Source organism: Opisthocomus hoazin, chromosome 2 (genome assembly GCF_030867145.1).
Source record: "Opisthocomus hoazin isolate bOpiHoa1 chromosome 2, bOpiHoa1.hap1, whole genome shotgun sequence".
In the NCBI taxonomy this organism is placed as follows: domain Eukaryota; kingdom Metazoa; phylum Chordata; class Aves; order Opisthocomiformes; family Opisthocomidae; genus Opisthocomus; species Opisthocomus hoazin.
Window position 1 is genome coordinate 22576188 of NC_134415.1, and position 21375 is coordinate 22597562.

General features: G+C 54.0%; 1 protein-coding gene across 1 annotated transcript; it reads left to right on the forward strand.

Moving 5' to 3' along the window:
• The first annotated feature begins 14764 nt into the window (after positions 1 to 14764).
• SIX2 (SIX homeobox 2) lies at positions 14765 to 18960 on the forward strand. The gene is made up of 2 exons (XM_075412864.1): positions 14765 to 15406; positions 17739 to 18960. The coding sequence occupies exons 1-2, from the start codon at positions 14847 to 14849 to the stop codon at positions 18040 to 18042; spliced, it is 864 nt and encodes a 287-aa protein (XP_075268979.1). The 5' UTR covers positions 14765 to 14846; the 3' UTR covers positions 18043 to 18960.
• The last annotated feature ends 2415 nt before the right edge of the window (positions 18961 to 21375 follow it).

Consider the following 21375-nt stretch of genomic DNA (forward strand, 5'->3'; position numbering starts at 1 on the left):
GCTATTAAGGAATGTCTAAATTACACTGACCAGAGTTTGTTCTTGCGCTGGTACATCAGAGAGAGCAACATCACAGTCCCATGTAAATATGCTAAGGAATGTAGAAAAGCCAAATCAGACACATGTTCAACTTTCTTCGTGTGCTGAATCACCCTTGTCAGGAGCTTCTTTAGTGACCTAATAGGGCAGTCTGTCATTCACAGCAAGGAGCACGTGGAGTGTAAAAGTGTCGTTACTGGAATTTATCAAGAGCAGCTTCCATAACCTGTTACACTGAAAAAATGTTCACATTTCAGCATGCCAACAGAGCTTCAGCATTGATACCTTCAACAAATAGGAAGCACATGGCATATTAAGCTTGTTTCCTCTCAAATCCACAGTTCAGTTTTAGAGGATACATATGAAGAGAAAATCCAGGCATCAACTGCCCAGGTTAAAGAGGCAAGGCCTTTTCTTGCGTGACTGAAGTGGGGAGTCACACAAAGTAAATGGTCTTGGCAGCTTTCCCTTGCTCCTTTTTGTTTCTGAGGTTGAACAGCCATCAGAAGATACCCAGAAAGTAATGTGATCCGTCAGTGGCCATCTGCCCATGAAAAATACAGTGTTGGAGTGAGGCAAGGAAAGGGGGATTTCATGGGCAGGGTTGTTCAGCCTTTCTCAAATAAGACCCCCATTCAGGTAATCATGTTGGGTGTCTGAGCTGGAGACAAGTAAGGAGAGCACCAACAGCCCGCTGAACAGCCACATCGTTAGAGTTAAATTAGTCTGCCCTTGAACTCCAGAGTTCAGAACTGGATTTGATCTCCTGCAGCTGGGCTTGGCTTTGACCCTAGTGTCTCAATTCAGATTAATCTATACATTGAAATGCCCAAATAATACAAATAAAAAGTTAATATAATATTATGAAGTTCTATAATATGAAATTAATATCTAAGTTGGGCCTGTTTCTGCAAGGAACTCCAATACAGACACAAAGGAACAGAGAAATCCAGTTCCCACTGGCTTACACGGGGTTTGATGGTGGTTCTCCCATTTGTTGGGGCATATTATTTCTACGGGAAGAAAGGGACTCACATTTCTGTTGTAGGTCAATATGAATGCTTACTACTTTACATTCAAAAGAGATTGCTCCTTTCCACTGTATATACTGCCATAGATTTTAACTTCTAACCTCTACTAAGCAGACACCAGATTAATGTAATGCATGGCAGTGGGGACTAATAAGAGAAGTGCCAAAAACTCCTATGTTATATATCTACTTCTGTGAAAATGGATATTGCAACATATATTATTTTCTGCTGACTTTCCTTCTTCTTCACTAGTCTTCTTCACTCCAGTTGGTTTTACACCAGTTGTGTGAAATCATCTGAGTCATCGGTGAAGGTATTACAAAAATCTAACTAGTACTTACTCACTGTTTTGGTTTAGCCTGGATAAATGCCGGGTGCCCACCAAAACTGCTCTATCACTCTCCCTCCTCATCTGCACAGGGGAGAGAAAGTAAGATGAAAGGCTCGTGGGTCAAGATATGGACAGGGAGAGATCACTCACCAATTACCATCATGGACAAAACAGACTGAACTTGGGGAAAAAAGAAAGTTTAATTTATCACCAATCAAATCAGAGTAGGGCAATGAGAAATAAAACCAGACCTTAAAACACCTTCCCCCCACCCCTCCTTTCTTCCCAGGCTCAGCTTCAATCCCATTTCTCTACCTCCTCCCCCGCAAGCAGCACAGGGGGACAGGGAATGGGGGTTGTGGTCAGTTCATCACACATCTCTCTGCCACTCCTTCTGCCTTAGGGGAAGAATTCTTCACACTCTTCCCCTGCTCCAGTGTGAGGTCCCTCCCACAGGAAACAGTTCTCCACAAACTTCTCCAACATGAGTCCTTCCCACAGGCTGCAGTGCTTCACAAACCACCCAAGTGTGGGTCCCTTCCACGGGGTGCAGTCCTTCAGGAACAGGCTGCTCCAGCGTGGGTCCCCCACGGGGTCACAAGTCCTGCCAGCAAACCTGCTCTGGCATGGCCTCCTCTCTCCACAGGTCCTGGCAGAAGCCTGCTCCAGCATGGGCTTCCCACGGGGTCACAGCCTCCTTCAGGCATCCACCTGCTCCAGCATGGGGTCACTTCCACAGGCTATGGGTGGAGATCTGCTCTACCATGGACCTTCATGGACTGCAGGGGGACAACCTGCCTCACCATGGTCATCACCATGAGCTGCAAGTGAAAACTTCCTACTCCGGTGCCTCGAGCACCTCCTCCCTCTCCTTCTTCACTGACCTTGGTGTCTGCAGAGTTGTGTCTCTCACGTCATCTCACTCCTCTCTCTTGACTGCCATTTCCCCCAGTTTTTTTTTCCCCTTCTTAAATATGTTACCACAGAGGCGCTAACACCGTCACTGATTGGATTGGCCTTGGCCAGTGGTGGGTCCATCTTAGACCTGGCTCTATCAGACATGGGGAAAGCTTCTAGCAGCTTGTCACAGAATCCACCCCTATAGCCCCCCTGCCCCCCGCTAACAAATCCTCTCCACACAAACCCACAACGCTCACCTTTCTACCAAATTTTTCAACAAACCAGGTGGCAAGGAAAGAATTTAATTTACACATCAGTAAAGAGCATATCGTTTGCTGGCTCCAAATGTTCAGTATCTCCACCACATCAGGGTGTGCTGGTCAACTCTACTGCATGTCTCATCATTTGTCAAAGAAATAGACATGATGCAGCAATATTCAGAACTTTTTATCTGAACAAAATTCCCCTTGATTCAATGACAAGATGCAAAGAAATTTCAGGCCATATTTATAAAAAGATGAAGTCTATATGTGTGTGTGTGTGTGTGCATGAGTGCATGCATATATGTATATAATATATGTACACATACAACACACACAGGTACACAGAGAGAAATCTTTCCTTTTTTTTCCCCAACTGATAAGTTACTGACTTAAATGAAAATACAATAAAGAATGAAGGCTTGAACTCCATCACGTATTTACCCTGGGTTTCAGCTCTGAGTTTTTATTTGATTTTGATCTCATGTGGCTCCCTGATTTTATAACAGCCCCTCCTAATTTATGGAGGATATGAGGTGTATCAACACCTTATACACAAGGCACAAGTCTTCCCAGATATAGGTATTTTCTCATTTAAGAAAGAAAACTCAAATCTACATTTTCCCTCCTTTCCGTCTCTGTTATGGACATAATTTATCAATCTAAATGGTCAAATCCAATACTGTTGGATTTTTAGCACAGCAAACATTAAACAGCCTTTCTCAAAAAGCTCCACCCAACATGCAAACTTACTATTTACTATTATTGTTAAATTACATGGGTGTATTGTAGAGTTTATCATTAAAAGATAGGATTGCACAAGTGATAACCTCTAATGGGAGTTTGGAGGGCAAGGTTTGGCCCTTGAAAGTAAGGTCACATATTTCTTTTGGTTTGTTGTACAGGAAACAGGAAGATTCTCGTGATTATTACAGAAATCTACATTCTCCCTTTTGTACACTCATGAAAATTTTTTAGAAGGAGATATTGAGAGTTCTGTACATAATACAGATTTCATAAAACTATAAAATCTTGGCACACTAGTTATTTAAATTATGCGTGCCCAATCTGTGTTTTTACAGGATTTCTCTATCCAAGAGTTCTGCTAGCTATAGATTACTTCAACACAGAAACACACACATCTGGGTGTTAGCATCTGCGCAAGATTTGATTGGTTGCATATTTGCCTGTGAATTTTCAGATGTGGGGAAAAAAAAAAATCCTATTTCTTGAGGACTATATAAGGAAATAGTTCAAGTCTTAACATGACATCATATTATCCAGCAGCAGATTATCAGCCTGCATCACCACACAGTACACAGTAACTAGTTGTTATTTAACATATGGCAGAAAAAGTACCTGTTTCATCAAACTCTACATATAATGTTCATTTAAACATTGCTGCTTCTATAATGCCATGGAAGAGTTCCCTTCATGCTCAGAACGACTGAGGTAGGATCACATTATAGGTCTCCAGAGATCAAATAAGACTTCTGAAAAGAAGAATGATGTAAATCTGCTTTAGTGTTGAAGGTTACGTAATATCGACCATATCTCAACACCTTTGGAGCCTTATAAGACTAGCCCAAAGGAAATACACACCAGGAACAAGATCTTGCACTTCTTTGGTGCTTTTAGAGTACTCTAAGAGACATCACCAGAGAGATGAATGTTCATCGTCTTGTGCCCAAGGAATAGAATCATCTTAGAAGAGTCATAATTAATAATAAAGTGACTTGTCTTCCTAAAGCGCCTGCCTGACATTGGAGAAAAAAGGTTTTTGCATCATTCGGGAACCATTTCTCCTTGTGAAAAATCTTAGTCCCATAATACTGCCAAGATCTGTGCCATCCTCGATGGTCTGCCACTGTGTGCCCGATGCCTAATCAGAAGATGCCTGAGGGAAGTTCATCAACATCATTGAAAGATTTCAAACTTTTACTTTCAGAAGCCTCCTCCTACTTCTTCTTTCAGCCCAAATGCTCTTTTCCCCCCTGCTCTTTCAGCCTCTTCAGAACCCCGATCCAGAGCTCACAGACCTGTTGGGATTCTTTCCATTATTTTCTGTGTGCTCGGAGTGTTTCCTCTACTACACAGCTAGGGTAGGGAGCTGGCAAAGGTCTTTCCTACTCTCTTTACATGCTACTAGGCTAAATAGATTGCATGATAAATGGCAGTAAATGCAAAGCATCTTTGACAGGATGGGAATGGGGTCCATAGATGTTCTCAAAATTCTGTCAGAGGTGCATCACTCATTCAACACAATGGCTTTTGTCATGTGAGGTTGAACACCCAGCCAAATTCCTCTCTAACGTGAGGCAAACTATGAGCTTTCTAATTACTTCAATGTAGTGCTTTAGGTTTATATTGCACACTTCTGCCTTGGAGTTGGCCACAGTATATTTATCTGAACGTTCTTCAGTTGGAGGAAGAAACCACAGCTATTACCTTTCAAAAAGAGTGTGTGAAAATAAAAGGAGCTCCTGGCTTCTTGCTCGCTGCCTGCAGCCCCAGGCCACAGAGGGTTTTGAAGTGACCACAGGCACTGTTTTTCTCCTTGAACTCTCGCTAGCTGAAACCATCTGCCATGACGTAGTCTCCTCACACATTCTGTAGCTATGGAGAAAAGAGATGTCTTATGGACCAAATTCATCCTCTTCTGTCCCTCCAGGAGTGTCCCACCTAGCTGAAGACTTCAACTTATTCAAGACAGAGATCACTGCAGACAATCTGGGCTGGCCTCCAGCAATCCCGGGATCATCTGTGATATCTACTGCCTGCTCTGGGATGTGGCTGGGACCGTGTTTAGTTCTTTCGTTTTGCAGTCTTTGTTCATTCTTTTTGCCATGATCCTTTAAACTAATGGCCCCATCTCTGCCCTCTGTATTCAAATGTCTCAAAGAACAGTTTGATGGATTAAAAGAACCGTCTTCAGACATGGGCCTCTCCTTGTTGAATTCATACCGCTTGCTCACCTCTGCCAGCCAGAAGTCTGGCATCCAATTTGGCACTGAGCACTTTTCCCTCCCTTATGTGCATTAAACATGCTCATTACACTACAGCTTCCACATCATAACTCATGTAACTCACCCAATTATACCTCTTCATTTTCTTCTCTTCTTGGAAGCTGAAGCTCACTTCTTTATGACGACTGTAAGGCCCAGTTCCCAGACTTCTTCAAGGCATGCCAAATGCTGCTGCCAACCTCCTTCCACTTGAAAATAAACATGAATATATCACCCTCACCCACAACTGTATATGCTTCAGAATGTTGATCAGAAAAAAAAAAAAAAAATCCTTTTTTTTCTGTAAAATGCTTCCTGGGCTTTGTCCAGTTTATCTCATGTTCTATTCCTTTCTTCCACTACCTCTCTTATGTGACTGAAGTAAAGAAGACCTCAGAATTATGGAAATGTTTACCAGATTATATCACTCTGATGTATGATGTAATTATCTACCTTTTAAGAAGGGGTTTACAACGATTTTCCTGGAGTAAAATTGAACTTATGTTTATTAAAAGAGCTAGGGGCATATAAATACATATAAATACAGTCATACATTTGTGTGTGTGTACACTTACTTTAACAAGTAATATCCAGTGTGTTTTCTGGTTATAGCAGGTAGCAGATATAAAAAAATTGAGAGGTAGTTACACAACAATTCCATGCTTTCCAACCCGCTGTCACCCACTGAGATCTTTATGTCTAGTATCCAGGTTTCCTCTGAAGCTTATGGGAAGAATGAAGCAACTAAAAATGACTTAAGGACTGATTAAACCATGTTTGAGGAAGAAAGACGTAGTCAGTCTCAAGAAAGTGAGAAATTAAGTCCCTTCTTGCAATGATGTCTGAACTATGCCCCTACTTTGTTAAGTAAAACAGGCCTGTGAACCCTTCTCTGGCCCTGAGGCTAAGTGGCACTTGTCACTAAGTCTTTGAGTCCTAAGTGGTACATCTGTGGTTCAAAAAATAATAATTTCCTGTATTTTTTCAGTTCTGAGTGTCAGAGATAACATAAGGGATGCACTGTAAATTCTTCAGGTGGTATTTTCATAGCATGAAGTGGAGGGAGGGTGTGGGCTGAGGGAATGGAAGGGTACCCAGGACTGCAAAAACTTCTGGGATAGTGTTGGAGGACTGGAATAGTACAGGACCGAGGGAGCCAAACCAGGTGTCATCTAGTGCAGACTGCACCTTGGGGGCAATCCCTGGTGTGCATGGCACCCCCAAGCACTGCCTGAAAGAGATCGCAGACAAATCTGGGCCTGGGAGCACGCTAGCAGCTAAACAGAGTGCCTGAGCTCAGGCCCCCCCCTTGCCCTATGCAGCAGCAGGGTTTACTACCATTGGCATCTACTTCCAGTGGAGAGGACATGCCCTTATGCACCCTACCATGCACACATGATCGGGCTGTTGGAGGAAGTGGGATGTGGGTATGGTACCCCAGTAGCAGATGGTTCCTTAACCAGTAAGGTACCAGTAAGACAGCCTTAGTCTTGCCTGCTAAAGTGGCTTAACTGACTGAAACCAGTTCAGTGTTCACTGGATTGCCCTTTCTGTGTCTTAAATAAGCAACAAAGTCAATCTTAGACTAGCCATAAAGTCCTTGTTTCTAAGGAGGATAAAACTGATGACTAAAATTAAAATTAGAAAAAATACAGAATTAAATGGGATACCAGGTCTGTTTAAATTACGTGTTTTTTTCCTGGGAAGTAAAAGGTCCACAGTGATCTTGAGCTGATGCAAGAACCTGTGAAATAAAGGGACAGACATGAAAGACAGAGACAGAACTAACCCAGGAAAAAGGAGGTTGAAAGAATCCACCTTGTTGCAAGTTCAGAAGTAGCAAATTTTCCACTGGAAAGTTAATCAGCCTTAAACTGATGTAAAATATCTCAATTATCTACCTTTCCACAAAGCTTTTCCCGTAGTTTTTATCTGTACACAAAGCTTCTTAGAAAATTGCAATATTTGACAAACAAACTAAATTACACTTTGAATTTCTGCAAATACGGGGATTTACTCATTTATTACAAAATTTACTGGAAGTTAAGACAAACTGAAAATGTTCTGAAATTTTACTAACTTTCCCTCACCTTCTCCCTAATTGCTTTGGTTTTAGTTGATACTGTCTTGCTTGTTTCTTATTTACTCCCCACAGCAAATCATAGAAATTCTTTTAAAAGGAAAAAAATCCCAAACCAGAACAGATTCCAGTTAAGTCAGTTAGCGTCGTTTCACACTAATATCTCTGTGTTTGTTACTTGCTCATCCTACATTACATTTCAGCTTGCCTCAGTCCCGCAGAATTTGAGCGACGGATGTGTCTATGGGCATACTACACTCCACAGACCGCGGAAGAACTTAAACAAGCTCTTTATATACTGAAAGAAAAAGAAAAAAACAAAAACGTTTCCACACATCCGTAAATAGTGCTTGCTCCCTGCTTCTTGACAGGGATACTTGTGTCTGTGGCCCACCGCAAAACGGCAGATTTCTAGGGACTGCGCTCCCTTCTCTTGCCGTGGGATGGATACAGAAGCGGGTGGGGTGGGACCCCCCCAAAACCCTCTCGTACCGCTGCGCACCGGGAAGTGGACATCGACTCTGCTCGCTCGCAGGCAGGGCAGGGTAGGAGGCTGCTGTTATTCGGAAGGCGAAGGATTTCTTGCCACGGTGACGGCCCACGTGAGCCACCTTTGCCGGTGCTAGGGGAGACTTCACCAGGCGGAGGACACCGGAGAGGCCGGCGGATCCGAAGCAGGCAGCCTTGTTTTCCCTCAGCAGCCGTCGGAGCTGAGTCTCAGAGCCCTCTAGTGAGATTGCTGGGAGCGGCTCTCCCCCTTCGGCCCCGCGGGGCCGGCCCCAGCCCGGGGGAACCGCTTCCGTTCCCGGGGGGGAGCCCAGACTCCGGCCGGCGCTGCAGGAGGCGGACGGAGGTTTGCCCCCCCCTCCCCTCCTTTAGGCATCGCGCCCCAAGGCCCCCCGCGGCAGGGAGCGTGGGGTCTCACCTGCGCCACGGCCACCTGGGCAGCCCCCAAATGCCGCCGTGCCCCTGGCCGGAGACCCCCCCCGGGCCCCTGCGCGGAGGGTGCCCGCGCTTGGCCCCCACCCCCGAGGGGCCGCATCGCGGAGCGGCAATGCCGCGGCCGAGCCCCCCCGAAGCTGCCGGCTGCCTGGGGGAGGGAAGGGGCTGCCTGTGCCTAAAACTACTCCCCGGTGGGGTCCCCGTGAGCCGGGGGACGGAGACGGTACCAGAAACGCCTTGAGTCGGTAGGAACAGCGAACAATCTTCGTGCTTTCCTCATCATCTTGGAATAATCAGCGGAATTAACCAAGGTCGAGGAAACAGGCTCTTGGGTTAGTTGTGGGAGGCTGTGAGAATAGGGGGCAGCCATTAAAAGAAACCTGATCGCTATTCATCAACTCGGAAGAGGGGAAGGGGGGGTGGGGGGGAGAGAAAAAAAGACCGTGGCTCGAGCTCATACCAACCTGGCCTATCTCTGATCAAGAAGATGCCTGGAAACAAGAAGTTTACAAATATTGTCAAATTGATGCTTGTAGTGCGATTTAAGTTGTCAATCCCGCGGAAGCCCACCAGAAGTTTAGCTTCAGTGCCCTGCGTTTCTGGCCAGTTGTTGCCAATCCCCTAAGGCCGCCAGCGCTCTCTCCCTCTCCTTATTTCAACCATATGTGCCTTTTTGTTGTTGTTGTTGTCTTGTCTGTAAGCCGTACGCTGTCTGCTGAGCGGGTCCCCCTGTGCCGCGGAGCATCTGAGGCGCTGCCGGCAGCGGTGCGGGGCTGGGTGGGCCCCTCGCCCCCACCCCGGGCCGCCCCCCCGGCGGCTGTCCCCTCCGCGGGATCCCAGCCTGGCTGTGGGCCGTCGAGGGGGGACACCCCAAAGAAATATCGGTGCTGGGGGTAAGGGGAGGGTGCCGATGGTAGAAGCGAGTTGAAACCCCCGAACCCCGCGCCCGAGATTGAGAACGGATAACGCGAAGGTAATGAGGACCGGCCGCGTTAGCCGGGCGGGGGGCTATCGGGTTTCGCGGGGGGCGCGGGAGGTCACAGCGCCTTGAACTGGGGACACAGGGCCGTCCCCGGGGTCCCGTTTCACTGGGGGGGGGGGGGCGCTGAAGGCTTGGCCGAGGCCGGCTCAGATGGTCAGGTCGCGTCGGGCCCCGAGCTCCTAATTAATACATCGCTTTCGAAAAATTATTGGAGCATCCCGGGTCCGGCCGGCCGGGAAACGGCTCCCGGGTTGGGGGGGGTGGGCAGCGGCGGGGCCTCTCCCCGGGCAGAGGCTCCGCTCCCAGCGGCGCCCCGGCCGGGCCCCCCCCCGGCCCGCAGGACCCCGCTCCCCCGCCCCCGGCCCGACAACGTTTTCTTTCAAGCGGGGTTTGTTAGCATAATCGAGTTACCCGCTACATATCTGAAATCCTTGGCCCGTCCCCTTGAGGAACAGCGCGTTGCGCTCAGCAAAAGCTTTGAATTACTCCTTTCGCCCCAAATCACGGAACAGCAAGCTATTGTTGCTCGCCTTAATTCGGTTACGCGCGGCCATCCTCCGCCGTGTTTTCTTTTTTCGGTCGGGGCAGGATCTCGGTGGCATCTGCGATGGGATAGAGCCGGGATTTAAACAGAACGCAAAAAATAAATCAGAGCGTGAATAAATACCGGGAGGAGGAGAACGACCCGCCGCTCCGGGCTGCAGGCTGCCGCCAGGAATCCCGGGCGAGCTGCTGGGTCCCGCCGAGGAGAGACGTGTGAGCCCGGGGTGCCCCGGGAACCCCGCTGAGCCCCCCCGAGTTAGGGGCTGGGGGGCAGGTAGGCCCAGGAGCCTGGCGAAGGTCACTATGGTTCATTTAAAAAGCTAGCAGCGACAGCAGGTTAATTGAGGCGGGCTTTCGCCCAACTGTAAAGCCTTAAGGAGAAAGCATATTGCCCTCCCGACAGAAGGAAAGGAAAAAAAAAAAAAAAAAGAAATTAAGAAAGAAAAAGAAACCAAAACTTGGAGTTGACTGTCGTTTGCTCGCCCCCCCTGCAGCCCTCGCCACGGCAGTCCGCGGGGAAGACGTGAGATGTGCAGACCGCGGGGGTCACCGTTCGCCCGCTGCTCCCGCCGGGGTAAGCGCCCCTCGGAGACCCCCCCAGCGGAGAGGCCCCCCCTCGGAGACAAACACAACTCCCCTGAGGAGCCCCCCCTCCCCGAGGCCCCCCTCCCCTGCCCTTCCCGCTCGGGACCCCAGGTCCTCAGCCTCGCGCGAGTGGGCCAAGGGCGGCGGGCAGCGACCCCCCCGCACCACCTCCCCTCCGTCGGGGAGCTTTGCCCGGGGCCTGCCCGGCGGCGGCTGCCCCTCGGCGAGGCGGGTGAGGGGGGCTGCGGAACTTTGCCGGACAGGGGTTTGGGCGGAGCGGGTCCCGCCTTGGCCGGGCAGGGCGCGGGCCCGCAGCCCCCCGCACGGCCCGCGGTCTGCAGGGAGGCGGCGGGGGCGGCTGCAGCGCTGTGTGGGCACTCACTGCTGGGCAAGAACCAGCTGCGTGCAACCAACGGCTCCGAAAAAGCGACGCAACCCCCCCCCCTTCTCTCAGATTGTCTGCGCCCCGGATAATAAAAGCGGCATTACGACAAAAAATCCCGGCTATTTCACCCGCAATTCGCAACGATTGTGTTGGCGCTGAGGGTCTCGGACGCCGCTTCGTGCGCGGCAACGACTGCGCGCAGGGGGTGTCTCATCCCGAATGGGCCCTCGGCAAAGTCACCCCCGGGGACGGAGCCAGGGGGAACCCCCGGGGCTCCCCTGCCTGCGGCCGCCGGGCCGGGCAGAAGTTCCGGAGAGCCCAGAGCAGCCTCTGACCGCGGCTGGGGGGAGGGAGCCGGCCGTGGCCGGGCAGAGCGTTCCCGTCGGACTGGGATTCGCGCCTCCTGCTCTGAGATATAATTGCAGAGAACGAGCTCTGTCGCAAATGTCGGGGAAAACAAAAAAAAAGAAAAAACAAAACAAATAAAACCACAGCTCCTCGCCCGATGGTCCGATTCCCTCGCGAGTCGTTGCAACTTCACTCGTGGCTTTGCAGCCGGTATCTGCTCTCTCTTCTAGCGTGTATAGGAAGATTCTTTTCTTTCCCGAAAGCTAAAAGCAGTCATACAGAATTTGGATCCAGATGTCACCAATTTGCGATTGCTCCGGGACGCGAGCAGATACAGGGTGCTGGGGAAGGGGCCAGCCCTGCCCCCGCCCCAGGCTCTGGGACCCGAGCTAGCGCTGCCCGCAAGCCGCAGCCGGGCTAAGGCAGCCTAAAGTGAAAGCGCCTACGGAGGGGCTGCCGCCTAGATCCTGTACTCACATTTTAGGGGGCTAAGCAGACACTTTCTCAGATCTAAGTCCATGCAACAGGTTTTGACATCTCCTTTGCGGCTAGGGCGAACAGCTGCTCCCTTTCAGATTCGACAAATGAGATGGAAGGAGAGAAAGCGGAGTCAGGTATATCCCGAGTAAACGTGGGGCGACAGTTCGGTAGCGGGCAGGCGGGGGGGACAGCTCAGACCTCGCTAGCGCTTTTCTCTTTTGCCATCGTCCCCATCGCGGGAGGCAGCGGAACGGCGCGATGCTCTCCCTCGCGGAAGGCACACGGTGTGCGCGCAGAGTTCGGGGTGGGATGGGGGGGATTTGTGCTTTTCTCGCCGTTTCTGCTCAGAGGAAGGTTCGCGGTGGATCGTTTCTCCCGTCCTGTGGCCGTCCTCCGCGGCTGAGAACTATTCTGCCGCTTAGGCTGGCGAGGAAGCGCCGAGATCGGGATGCTTTCGTTTACGAACAAGCACAGTTTGAATCCCGCAGAAGTCGGCCGGCATCAAGGCACTAAGCGGCCGAGGGCTGATTTTGTAAAGGGAGGGAGGGACGATCACGCGAGGGGGCCTTACGGACCCATCACCAGCATCCCCGAATTTTGTTTTAAACGAATTTCAGCTGTCCCTCTCTTGCCCTGCAAAGGAAGCCTCTGTATTGCGTCCCCGGGGGATGCAGGGCGGGAGCCGGCCGCTTGCCACCGTTTCTCCGTGGCAGCACTCGGGAAAAGCCCGGACAGGTAAGGAGGACGCGCAGCTTCCAGAGCACACTCGAGAAAACGCGGCGGTGCGCAGAGGATACGCTACAGCCGTCCGGACATGTGCCGGGAGCTGGACGCGGGCTAATCCGCTGCCCCCACCTTCCTCCTCCTCCTCCTACCTCCCTCCCCCGCCGCATTTCTCCCGGCCGCAGCCCTAACGCGGCTCCTCGGCGGGACTCTCTGGGCTGTCCGCCGCCTCCTCGGCCTCGCCTCCCCCTGGGGACGGCCGCTGCCCCCCGCCCAGGGCCGGCACGGAGGCTCCGTCCGTCCGTCCGTCTGTCGGCTGCGGAGGGTCCGGTGGCTTCGCTAAATACCTGACGCGACGGGGCGGCCGAGAAGGTACCGTGGCAGCAACCCACCATCGCAGACACCACTGCTGTCAGGGCTGCAAATGGAGTAGAAAGAGCTTGTGGGATGATTTCTTATTTTGTCCGCAAAAAAAGGGAAGTTAAAGGCCGTGGGAACTGCCCCGAGCGCCTTCCCCCGCCGCCCCGGGGGCGCCTCCGGCCCCGCGCCCGCTCCCCTCACCCCCTCGCCCTCCCCCGACCGCCCGGCTCGCACAGTCCCTCTCCCTCGCCTTTCGCTTTGTGTAGAGCGAAAGGGACGGTGAAGGACAGGGGTCCCTGCCCCGCGCCGTCAGTGAGCTGAAATCGCGGCGTCTAACGGGCACGCGTGGGTGAGCAGGGGTCCGCCTGACCGCGCGAGGTGTCTCTGGCTTTTACACGTGTGTGTTCCCCCCGGTGAAAATCCCCGTCACGCTCCTGGAAACCAAGTAGAAATAAACGCCCGGCGTCCGGGGATCACCGGAGCGCGGCGGGGCCCGGCCGGCGGCTACCGGAGAGGCGATCCCGGCCCGGTCCCGGGTCAGCACGCCTCCGCCCGGCTCCCGGGCAGGTACGGCCGGCCTGCAACGGGATCCCGGGCCGGGAACAGCGTCTCCATTGCACACGGGAGGCCCCTTCCCTGTAAAACTCTCCGACAGTTTGTTACCGGGCGCTGGGGAGGGGGCTGAAGCTAACGCGTTTGGGAAAGAAACTTTCTGCAGGGGTCGGAGGCGGGTTTTTCTCCCCACCAAAGCCGCGGGTGCCGGGGACGGCAGAGCCTGCCGTCCGGAGCGGCGGGGCCCGGGCTGGGGCTGCGGGGCCCGGGCTGGGGCTGCGGGAACCGGGCTGGGCGGCGGGGGCCGCGCTGGGGCTGCGGGGCCCGGGCTGGGGCTGCGGGATCCAGGCGCGGCGGCGGGGCCCGGGCGGGGCGGCGGCTCCGTCCCGCCGGGCCGCTTCGCCCTGCGGCGAGGGGCAGGGTCCCGGTCTCCGCGCCCCGGCGCTCCCCCGCTCCCCCGACGGGCGCCGGCAGCGTCAATCACGGCGGAAATTTCTCCCTCGCTTAGCCAATATCCCAGCTCGCAGGGCCGCCTCCGAGTGGATCTGAGCAATCTGTCAACCCAGCCGGGGAGCCACCTCAAAACAGATCGGGTTACCCCTGATTGACAGCGTCACCATGGCAAATAATTTGACTAAAACTATTGTCTTCTCCTGGCAGTCCCCGGGTCAGGTAACCGGACCAATCACAGCGCGGATAATCACTTTTCATGCCAGCTTAGAATAATATTATTAAAAAAAAAGGGGGGGAGAGAGAGAGAGAGAGAAAGAAAGGGGGGAAAAAACTCGGAGCGGGAGAGGAGCGAGGGAGCAGGGCTTTACCACTGTATTATGTGGGATCTCGCGGCGGCAGGGGGTGGGGGGGAAGCCGGGAGATCCCAAACCGGCGGCCGAGGGGGGCGGGGGTGGGAGAGCCGCGGCGAACGCTGCGGGTAGGAGACAAAAGCGGCGCAAAGTTACTCTCGCAACTCGGACTTACAACAAGGAGGCGGCCGGGGGGGGGGGGGGGGGGTGGAAAGCCGCCCGCTCTCCGGCTCCCGAGACTTTTTTTCTTCGCTCTTCGCTTTTTCTGTTTCTTTTTTTTTTTTTTTTTGGTGGGTTTTTCCTGCCTCCCCCCCACCTCCGGCTCCCTCTGCCGCTCCGGGTTCGGGCCCCGCCGATGGCCGCGGCCCCCCGCGCCCGGCCGTGACGCCCGACCGGGCCCCGCCGGGCGCCGCCGCCCCGGGGCCGGCCCCGCATGCCGGGCGCTGCCCGCCGCCCCTCTGTGCGGCCGTAGGGCGCGCGGCGGGGCAGGGCTCACCATGTCGATGCTCCCGACTTTTGGCTTCACCCAAGAGCAAGTGGCCTGCGTCTGCGAGGTGCTCCAGCAAGGCGGCAACATCGAGCGGCTGGGGCGGTTCCTCTGGTCCCTCCCTGCCTGCGAGCACCTCCACAAGAACGAGAGCGTCCTGAAGGCCAAGGCGGTGGTGGCCTTCCACCGGGGCAACTTCCGAGAGCTCTACAAGATCCTGGAGAGCCACCAGTTCTCGGCGCACAACCACCCCAAGCTGCAGCAGCTCTGGCTGAAGGCGCACTACATCGAGGCAGAGAAGCTGCGGGGGCGACCCCTAGGGGCGGTGGGCAAGTACCGGGTGCGCCGCAAGTTCCCGCTGCCCCGCTCCATCTGGGACGGCGAGGAGACCAGCTACTGCTTCAAGGAGAAGAGCCGCAGCGTCCTCCGCGAGTGGTACGCCCACAACCCCTACCCGTCCCCGAGGGAGAAGCGGGAGCTGGCCGAGGCCACCGGCCTCACCACCACGCAGGTCAGCAACTGGTTCAAGAACCGCCGGCAGCGGGACCGGGCGGCCGAGGCCAAGGAAAGGTACGGTACGGCTCCCCGCCATGCCCCGCCGCTCGCCCCGCGCCGCTCCCTCCGCCCCAGACCTGGGGGGTGGGGGTTTGTCCTTCCTCCCGCCCGCCAAAAGTAGCCCTGGGACAGGCGGCCGCGACCCCTTCCCCGCCGAGACCCCCCCGCCCCGCACACGGGCAGCCCCTCCCGCCGGGGCCGCTTCCCGCGGCCGGCGGCCTCCTCCTCCCCGCCGCGACCCGGGGCCGGGCTGAGGGCTCCGGGCTCCGCACGGCTCGGAGCGGGTCCTTGAGGGCTGCCCCGGGGCGGAGGGGGGAAGCCGGGAGGGTCTGGGCGCTGCGAGCGCGGCTTTGCGAAAGCCGCCCCTGAGGTCGGCGGCGGGCGGCGGGCGGGAGGCCCGGCCAGGGACCAGCCGGAGCAGCCACCGCCCTCCCTCGTTAACCCGCAGCGAGCATTCGCTACCCAGCAAGGTGCTGGCGAGTGCGCGTTAGTAGACGTGTGGACGCGTAGGTGTCAGCAGATGCATATTCTCGGACCGACCGCGATTCCGAAACTGTGGTTTTGCTCGTTAAGTGGAGCGAAGGGACCGTTAATTCCCGGGCAGAGGTTAACGCCTGCATCCTCGGGTATAGGGGACGACTTTCCCGCCAGCGGTCCCCGAGCCGTAGGAAGACGTCGGTTCGAAGGAGCAAAACGCGTCCTCTAACTGCGCGGTGGCTCCTCGCTATCTCGCTGAATTGCCCTGTCCCTGCGGATCGCTCGGAGGGCCTGCGCGGTTCATTACCGGATTAGAAATCTCCCGTGGAAACCCGCGCCTCCGACGAGACTCCTTCTTCTCGCTTCTGCCCGTAATGTGTTTTGGAAAGGGCCAGCGCCGCGGCCGCGCAGCTGTGCAGCCCGGCGGGTTCGGGCTCCGCACGGGATTGCTCCCTACATTTCCCGAAACGGTGCTAGCGCTTTGCTTTTCCTTCAAATCCACGCAAGCGTTGGTTTTATGAGATGTTAGAGATCGTTTTTATTGCTGATAGCGGGGACTCACCTTCAAATATCGAAAGGAAGTGAAGGGAAGGTTACACTTATTCTATTCTTTGGCGTTTGTTTCGGGTTTTTTTTCCCCCCACCCGAGGAATCAAATTTTAAAGGTCTCCGGAGACAAATAAGATTTTTTACATTGAAAAATACACTCAACCTAATATTACACTCCAGGCGTTGGAAAACAGACCGTTCACGGGATTGCCATTCACTCAAGCAAACTTGTTCAAACAGAGCTTTCTCGTCTATTTTTAATTTTTTGGCACAAAGTGTCTTCAGCCACATCCTGCAGCCCTTACTGAGGACAAACCGCCAGAGCAACGACTTCACTTCTCCCCACCAAATCCTGCAGGATAGGGCCCCTCTGCCAGACTGCGTTTCAAAGCTTCCGCGGAAGCTTTTAAACAGACTTGCAATGGCTTCAGCGTTTCAGACAGGCCTGTGTCGAAAGCGTTTCTACGAGGGCTATGTCTAAAAGCCGCGTTAGCCTTGACGGGACGGCCGCCCCCACCCCACCTTCCCCCTCTCATTTCGGGGAAAAAAAAACCCAAACCACAAACATATATATATATATATATATGGAGGGGCCTGGCCAGCATCCAGCGATTTCTCGGCGTTTTCCCGGTGATGACTTCTGCAGTCCTGCCCTGCCTTTCGGGGGCGGCTGCCTGTGCCGGTGGGCGCCCCGGGGGTGCCGGGTCGCTCCGCCGCGGAGGGACGGGGGGAGAGCAGCGGCCCTGCGGAGCGGTTCCCGAGGGGCCCGGGGAAATCAGCGAGTTAACTCTCTCTGCTTGCCTTAGCTTCCATATTGGGCTATGTTTTGAGGTTTAAGCTCGGGGCGAGGAGAAAAAAAACCCGTCCAGTTATTTAAGCAAAAGCCGTCCTGCCTGCTTCTTTGGCCTTCCCGGGAGAAATCGCCTCCAAGCTTCTCTTCGGCTCCAGGAGCCGTTCTAAAGTTAAAAAGCCTTTATTTTTTTAATGTCTTCCTCCCCCCCCCCCCCCCCCCCCCTTCCTCCCCGCTCCCTCCTCACGCTGCGCGAACGCGGTGGAAGCAGAAAATGACGTTTTGGCAAAGTGACACTTTCCGCTGGGCTAGTGGGAGACTCTGTTTACAAGCTCGGCGGACCTTGGACCTTTATGCCAGACGAAGAGGCCTTGGAGGTTTGCAGAGTTTGTAAACCTGCTGTTTCTGCGTGTGGTGTCCATGTGTCCGTCCGTGCCCCCCCCCCCGCCCCCGCGGTGCGCGCCCCGGAGCGGCGGCCACACGGTGATCTCCCTCCCCCCCCCTCCCCCCCCTCTTTTGTGTTTCCTATAGGGAAAACAACGAGAATTCCAACTCCAACAGCCACAACCCGCTCTCGGCCTCGATGAACGGGAATAAGACAGTTTTGGGGAGCTCGGAGGACGAGAAGACGCCGTCAGGGACCCCGGATCACACCTCCTCCAGCCCCGCGCTGCTGCTCGGCTCCAACCCGGGGCTGCAGCCCCTGCACGGCCTGGGCCACCCCCCGGGCCCCAGCGCCATCCCCGTGCCCAGCGCCGACCCCATGCACCACCACAGCTTGCAGGACTCCATCCTCAACCCCATGTCATCCAACCTGGTCGATCTGGGCTCTTAAAACCGCCTGCGCGCTCCCTCCTTCGCACCAGCCCTCCTTTGCTCTATTTTTTTTCTTTTTTTTCTTTTTTTTTTTTTCCCTTAATCATACCAGAGACTCTGCAAGCGATGAGGAACTCCTTCTCGGACGTGTCGTGCCCCTTGGCAGCTGGCTGGCTGCGGGCTCGGGGGGTGTCGGACTCGGGCTGCGGGCAGTGGTGTTGCGAAAAGCCTTAAGGGATGCTCAAGGGTGGTCTCAGGCGCGTAGGGACCGCCGGGCGGGACCGGTGACTTTCACGGCAGGCTGTAAGGCGGCTCGGCGTAGCAGCGCTTTCCAGCCTTAACTTCACGGCTCTCTCGGTGGTGTCACTCGATCGGCCCGGTCTGGGGGGGCAAGAGGCACATTGTATTCTTTTTCTTTTATTTTTTCGGGGGGTGGGGAGGAAAGGAGAGCGCAAGGCCGCTGTTCGCGCGCCCGTTTGGAAGTTACACGTCGCTCCCGTTATTCTATTGTAGTTATGTATCCGCGGCAGGTGTACGATGTACAATTTCAACTAAGAATACAGAAGTTGTAGTCGAGTTATAGCAGCGACACGCGCTCTAGGCACTTTGTAACCTTCTTGTAGCTGATGCTATGCAGAGAGGCGGCTTCGTCGGCCTCGTCCATGCGGTGCTTTCGCCATTTGCTGGGTGGGAAGGGACGCGACGGCCCCGCGACGGCCCCGCAGGAAGGCGGGGGGCAGATTGTGCCCGCGGTGTGCGACGCGGGGAGGAGCGGGCTTTACCAAAAAACAGGAGGAATTGCTGCTCAAGTTTAGACCTGAACGACAGTGTCAACCGCAAGTCACTCACCTTAGTTTTGGTTATTGTTTATATTATGTGAATACGTTCTTTGGAAAATATTTCTGCTTTTATTTTATAATAAAATTTAGAAATCTAACACGGCGTGCGGTTGCTTCACTCGCCGGCGGGGTCTCTTCGGGCTCGGCCCGGTGACCGTGGCTGACGGCGCTCGGCCCGGGGAGGGGGCGGCCGGTGTGTACCGTCCCGTCCCCGCCCCCCCCGCCGCAGAGCCGAGCGGGCCTCGCCCCCCTGCACCCCGGCCCGAGGAAGCGGCGTGCGCCGGGGTCGCCGGGGGGGTCCCGCGGGAGCGGGGGGCGAGGGGACGCGGAGGGGAGGGAAGAGCGGGCGGTGCGGGCCCCGAGGGGAGCGGGGAGGCGGCGCCCCACCTGCTCCCCGCGGCCACGGCCGGGCAGGCTGCGGGATTTTCCGCTCCGGTGCCCGCTGGGCCCGGCAGACCCCCCCCGCCGCGGCCCACCCGCCCCAGGGCCGCTCGCCGGCACGGCGGAGCTGCGAACGCCTTCCCAGCGCCTGCGGGAGCGACGCTGGGAACGGGAATTCTCTAGTCCTCTCTTTTTCTTTCTCTCTTTTTTTTTTTTTTTAATTTTCTTTTTCTTTTCTGTAAGCACAGGGTGGCAGATGAGCAGGGCAGGTTGCCTGCAAGTTTGCTTCATTACAACATGAGAGCTCCGGGTGATTGCATTACAGCTTGCACCCTCGCCACCGACTCTTTTCTGGAAGTCTACTGTGATAGATCATCAGTTTAAAATGTTCCTCAGAGCTTGCAAGGGGCTTCATGCTTTTTTTTTCTTTTTTTTCCTTAAAATGAATTTCTTGTGAAAAATAAACCAAGAAAACGATACGGCTTCAAGCGGGATAGAAATATGCGTAGATCAGCAAAGATCGCGTCCAGGTTTCAGGCGCTGTCTGAAATTTCAGTCAGCGGGAGTTTTGTGCGGGCAGTGTCCTAATTTGATATAATCTGGGGCTGGATTAGCGCCTCTGGGCGTTTGTGGGTGACCGCTAAAAGCGCTTTTCTCTGAGGCCCCCTTAAAGCCTGCAGAAGAGAAGGTGCGGACGCCGGTAACGGGGAGGGTCGGTATCGGGAAAAGGCGCTCTCTTACTCGTGGTTGTAAGTCCGGTGTTCTCGGTGAGGTGCAGAGGGGTACAGGAGACAATGAGGAATATCCAAGTTTATGTTTCTCCTGTTGCTGCTCTTTGGGGTGATTTTTCAGCCGCGGAGATGACGCGGCTGCTGCCTCTGCTGTGGGAGCGTACCAGTGCGGTCCTGCGTGCTGTAGGGTCTGAACAGCAGGTCCTGTTGCTTCCGTTGAGGGGCATCTAATAATTTTAGCTAAGAATTTTAATCCTTTGAAAATAAACCTTTCTCAAGCAGAGGAACCACGGCTTGCTAGCGCTACATAAGGTCCCCCCTTCCTGTAAAATAACACATACAGCAGCACAATATTGCAAAGAATGAATTAATTGGCTAGTTAATTATTTTGTATTTTTAGAGATAGAAGTAAGTTGGGGAGGGAAAACAGAACGACTGGGTTAATAAAGCCTGGCCTCGAAACAGAAATAAAGCCTTAAGGCTTTGCCTGATGGAGGATAAAAAAAAGAAAAAGATTAGAGGAAGACTAAAGCCAAGACGGGGAACACTTCAAGAGGCAATATGAAAACAGGATGGGGTTTACGTCGTTAATAAAAGGTCAGATTGCACAGAGGAGGCAGAATTCGATCAGGGAAAGTAAATGAAGGGCTGACAGGGTGAGAAAGGCCCTTTGAAAGCGAGGGGCGATGAAAACTCCTGTAAATTGCAGCGAGGATCACTTCTATACGGAACAAGGAACAGAGGGCGAGTCGCTGAAGTCTAATGAAGACAACTAGAAACAGAAATCATGCAGTAAGAAAAAAATAGCTCTGCAGGTCAATCTAGCATGAAGGGCGCACACAGCTAAAGGCCAGATGATGGGGACGTGTGTAATGCAACCTGAAAACCCTTACACGTTAAGACGCATTTTATCGGACTGTACTCGCCTTAGTAACGATGTTTGGTAAATTAGCCCAAATCCCCCCGATTTTTCATGCACCAAAAAAGTCCCCGATAGAGGAATACGCCGAACCTGACGTGACTAATCCTTGGTTTTAAACAGATTAGTTATGATTCACCAGCATTACATTACACGGGGCGTATGTGGCCTCAGGGTTGGTTGGTTTCGGGGTACTCGCGCAGGTTTCAGGGCATAGATACAGAGACGGTCCGGATCCAGCAAGTTTTATCCATGAAGCTCCCCCGGGCTGCCCCCGCACTGAGGCCGGGATGCGGCGGGCAAACCCCACAGCTGAGCCCCTGTGGCTTGGACATTTCAGGGAAAAACCGCGCTCGCTCTCTCTCTAGTATACACACACACACATATATATATATGAAAGTGGTATTTGCCCTCAAACTAAAACCTGACCAAATTACCTAATGAATGTAGCCTTTACGGCCCCCATAACTGTAACTGGAGTA

Coding starts and splice junctions, on each gene's coding strand:
- SIX2 (XM_075412864.1), top strand. CDS start 14,847: ATGTCGATGCTCCCGACTTTTGGCTTCACCCAAGAGCAAGTGGCCTGC. Junction 15,407..17,738: donor GCGGCCGAGGCCAAGGAAAG/GTACGGTACGGC, acceptor TGTTTCCTATAG/GGAAAACAACGAGAATTCCA.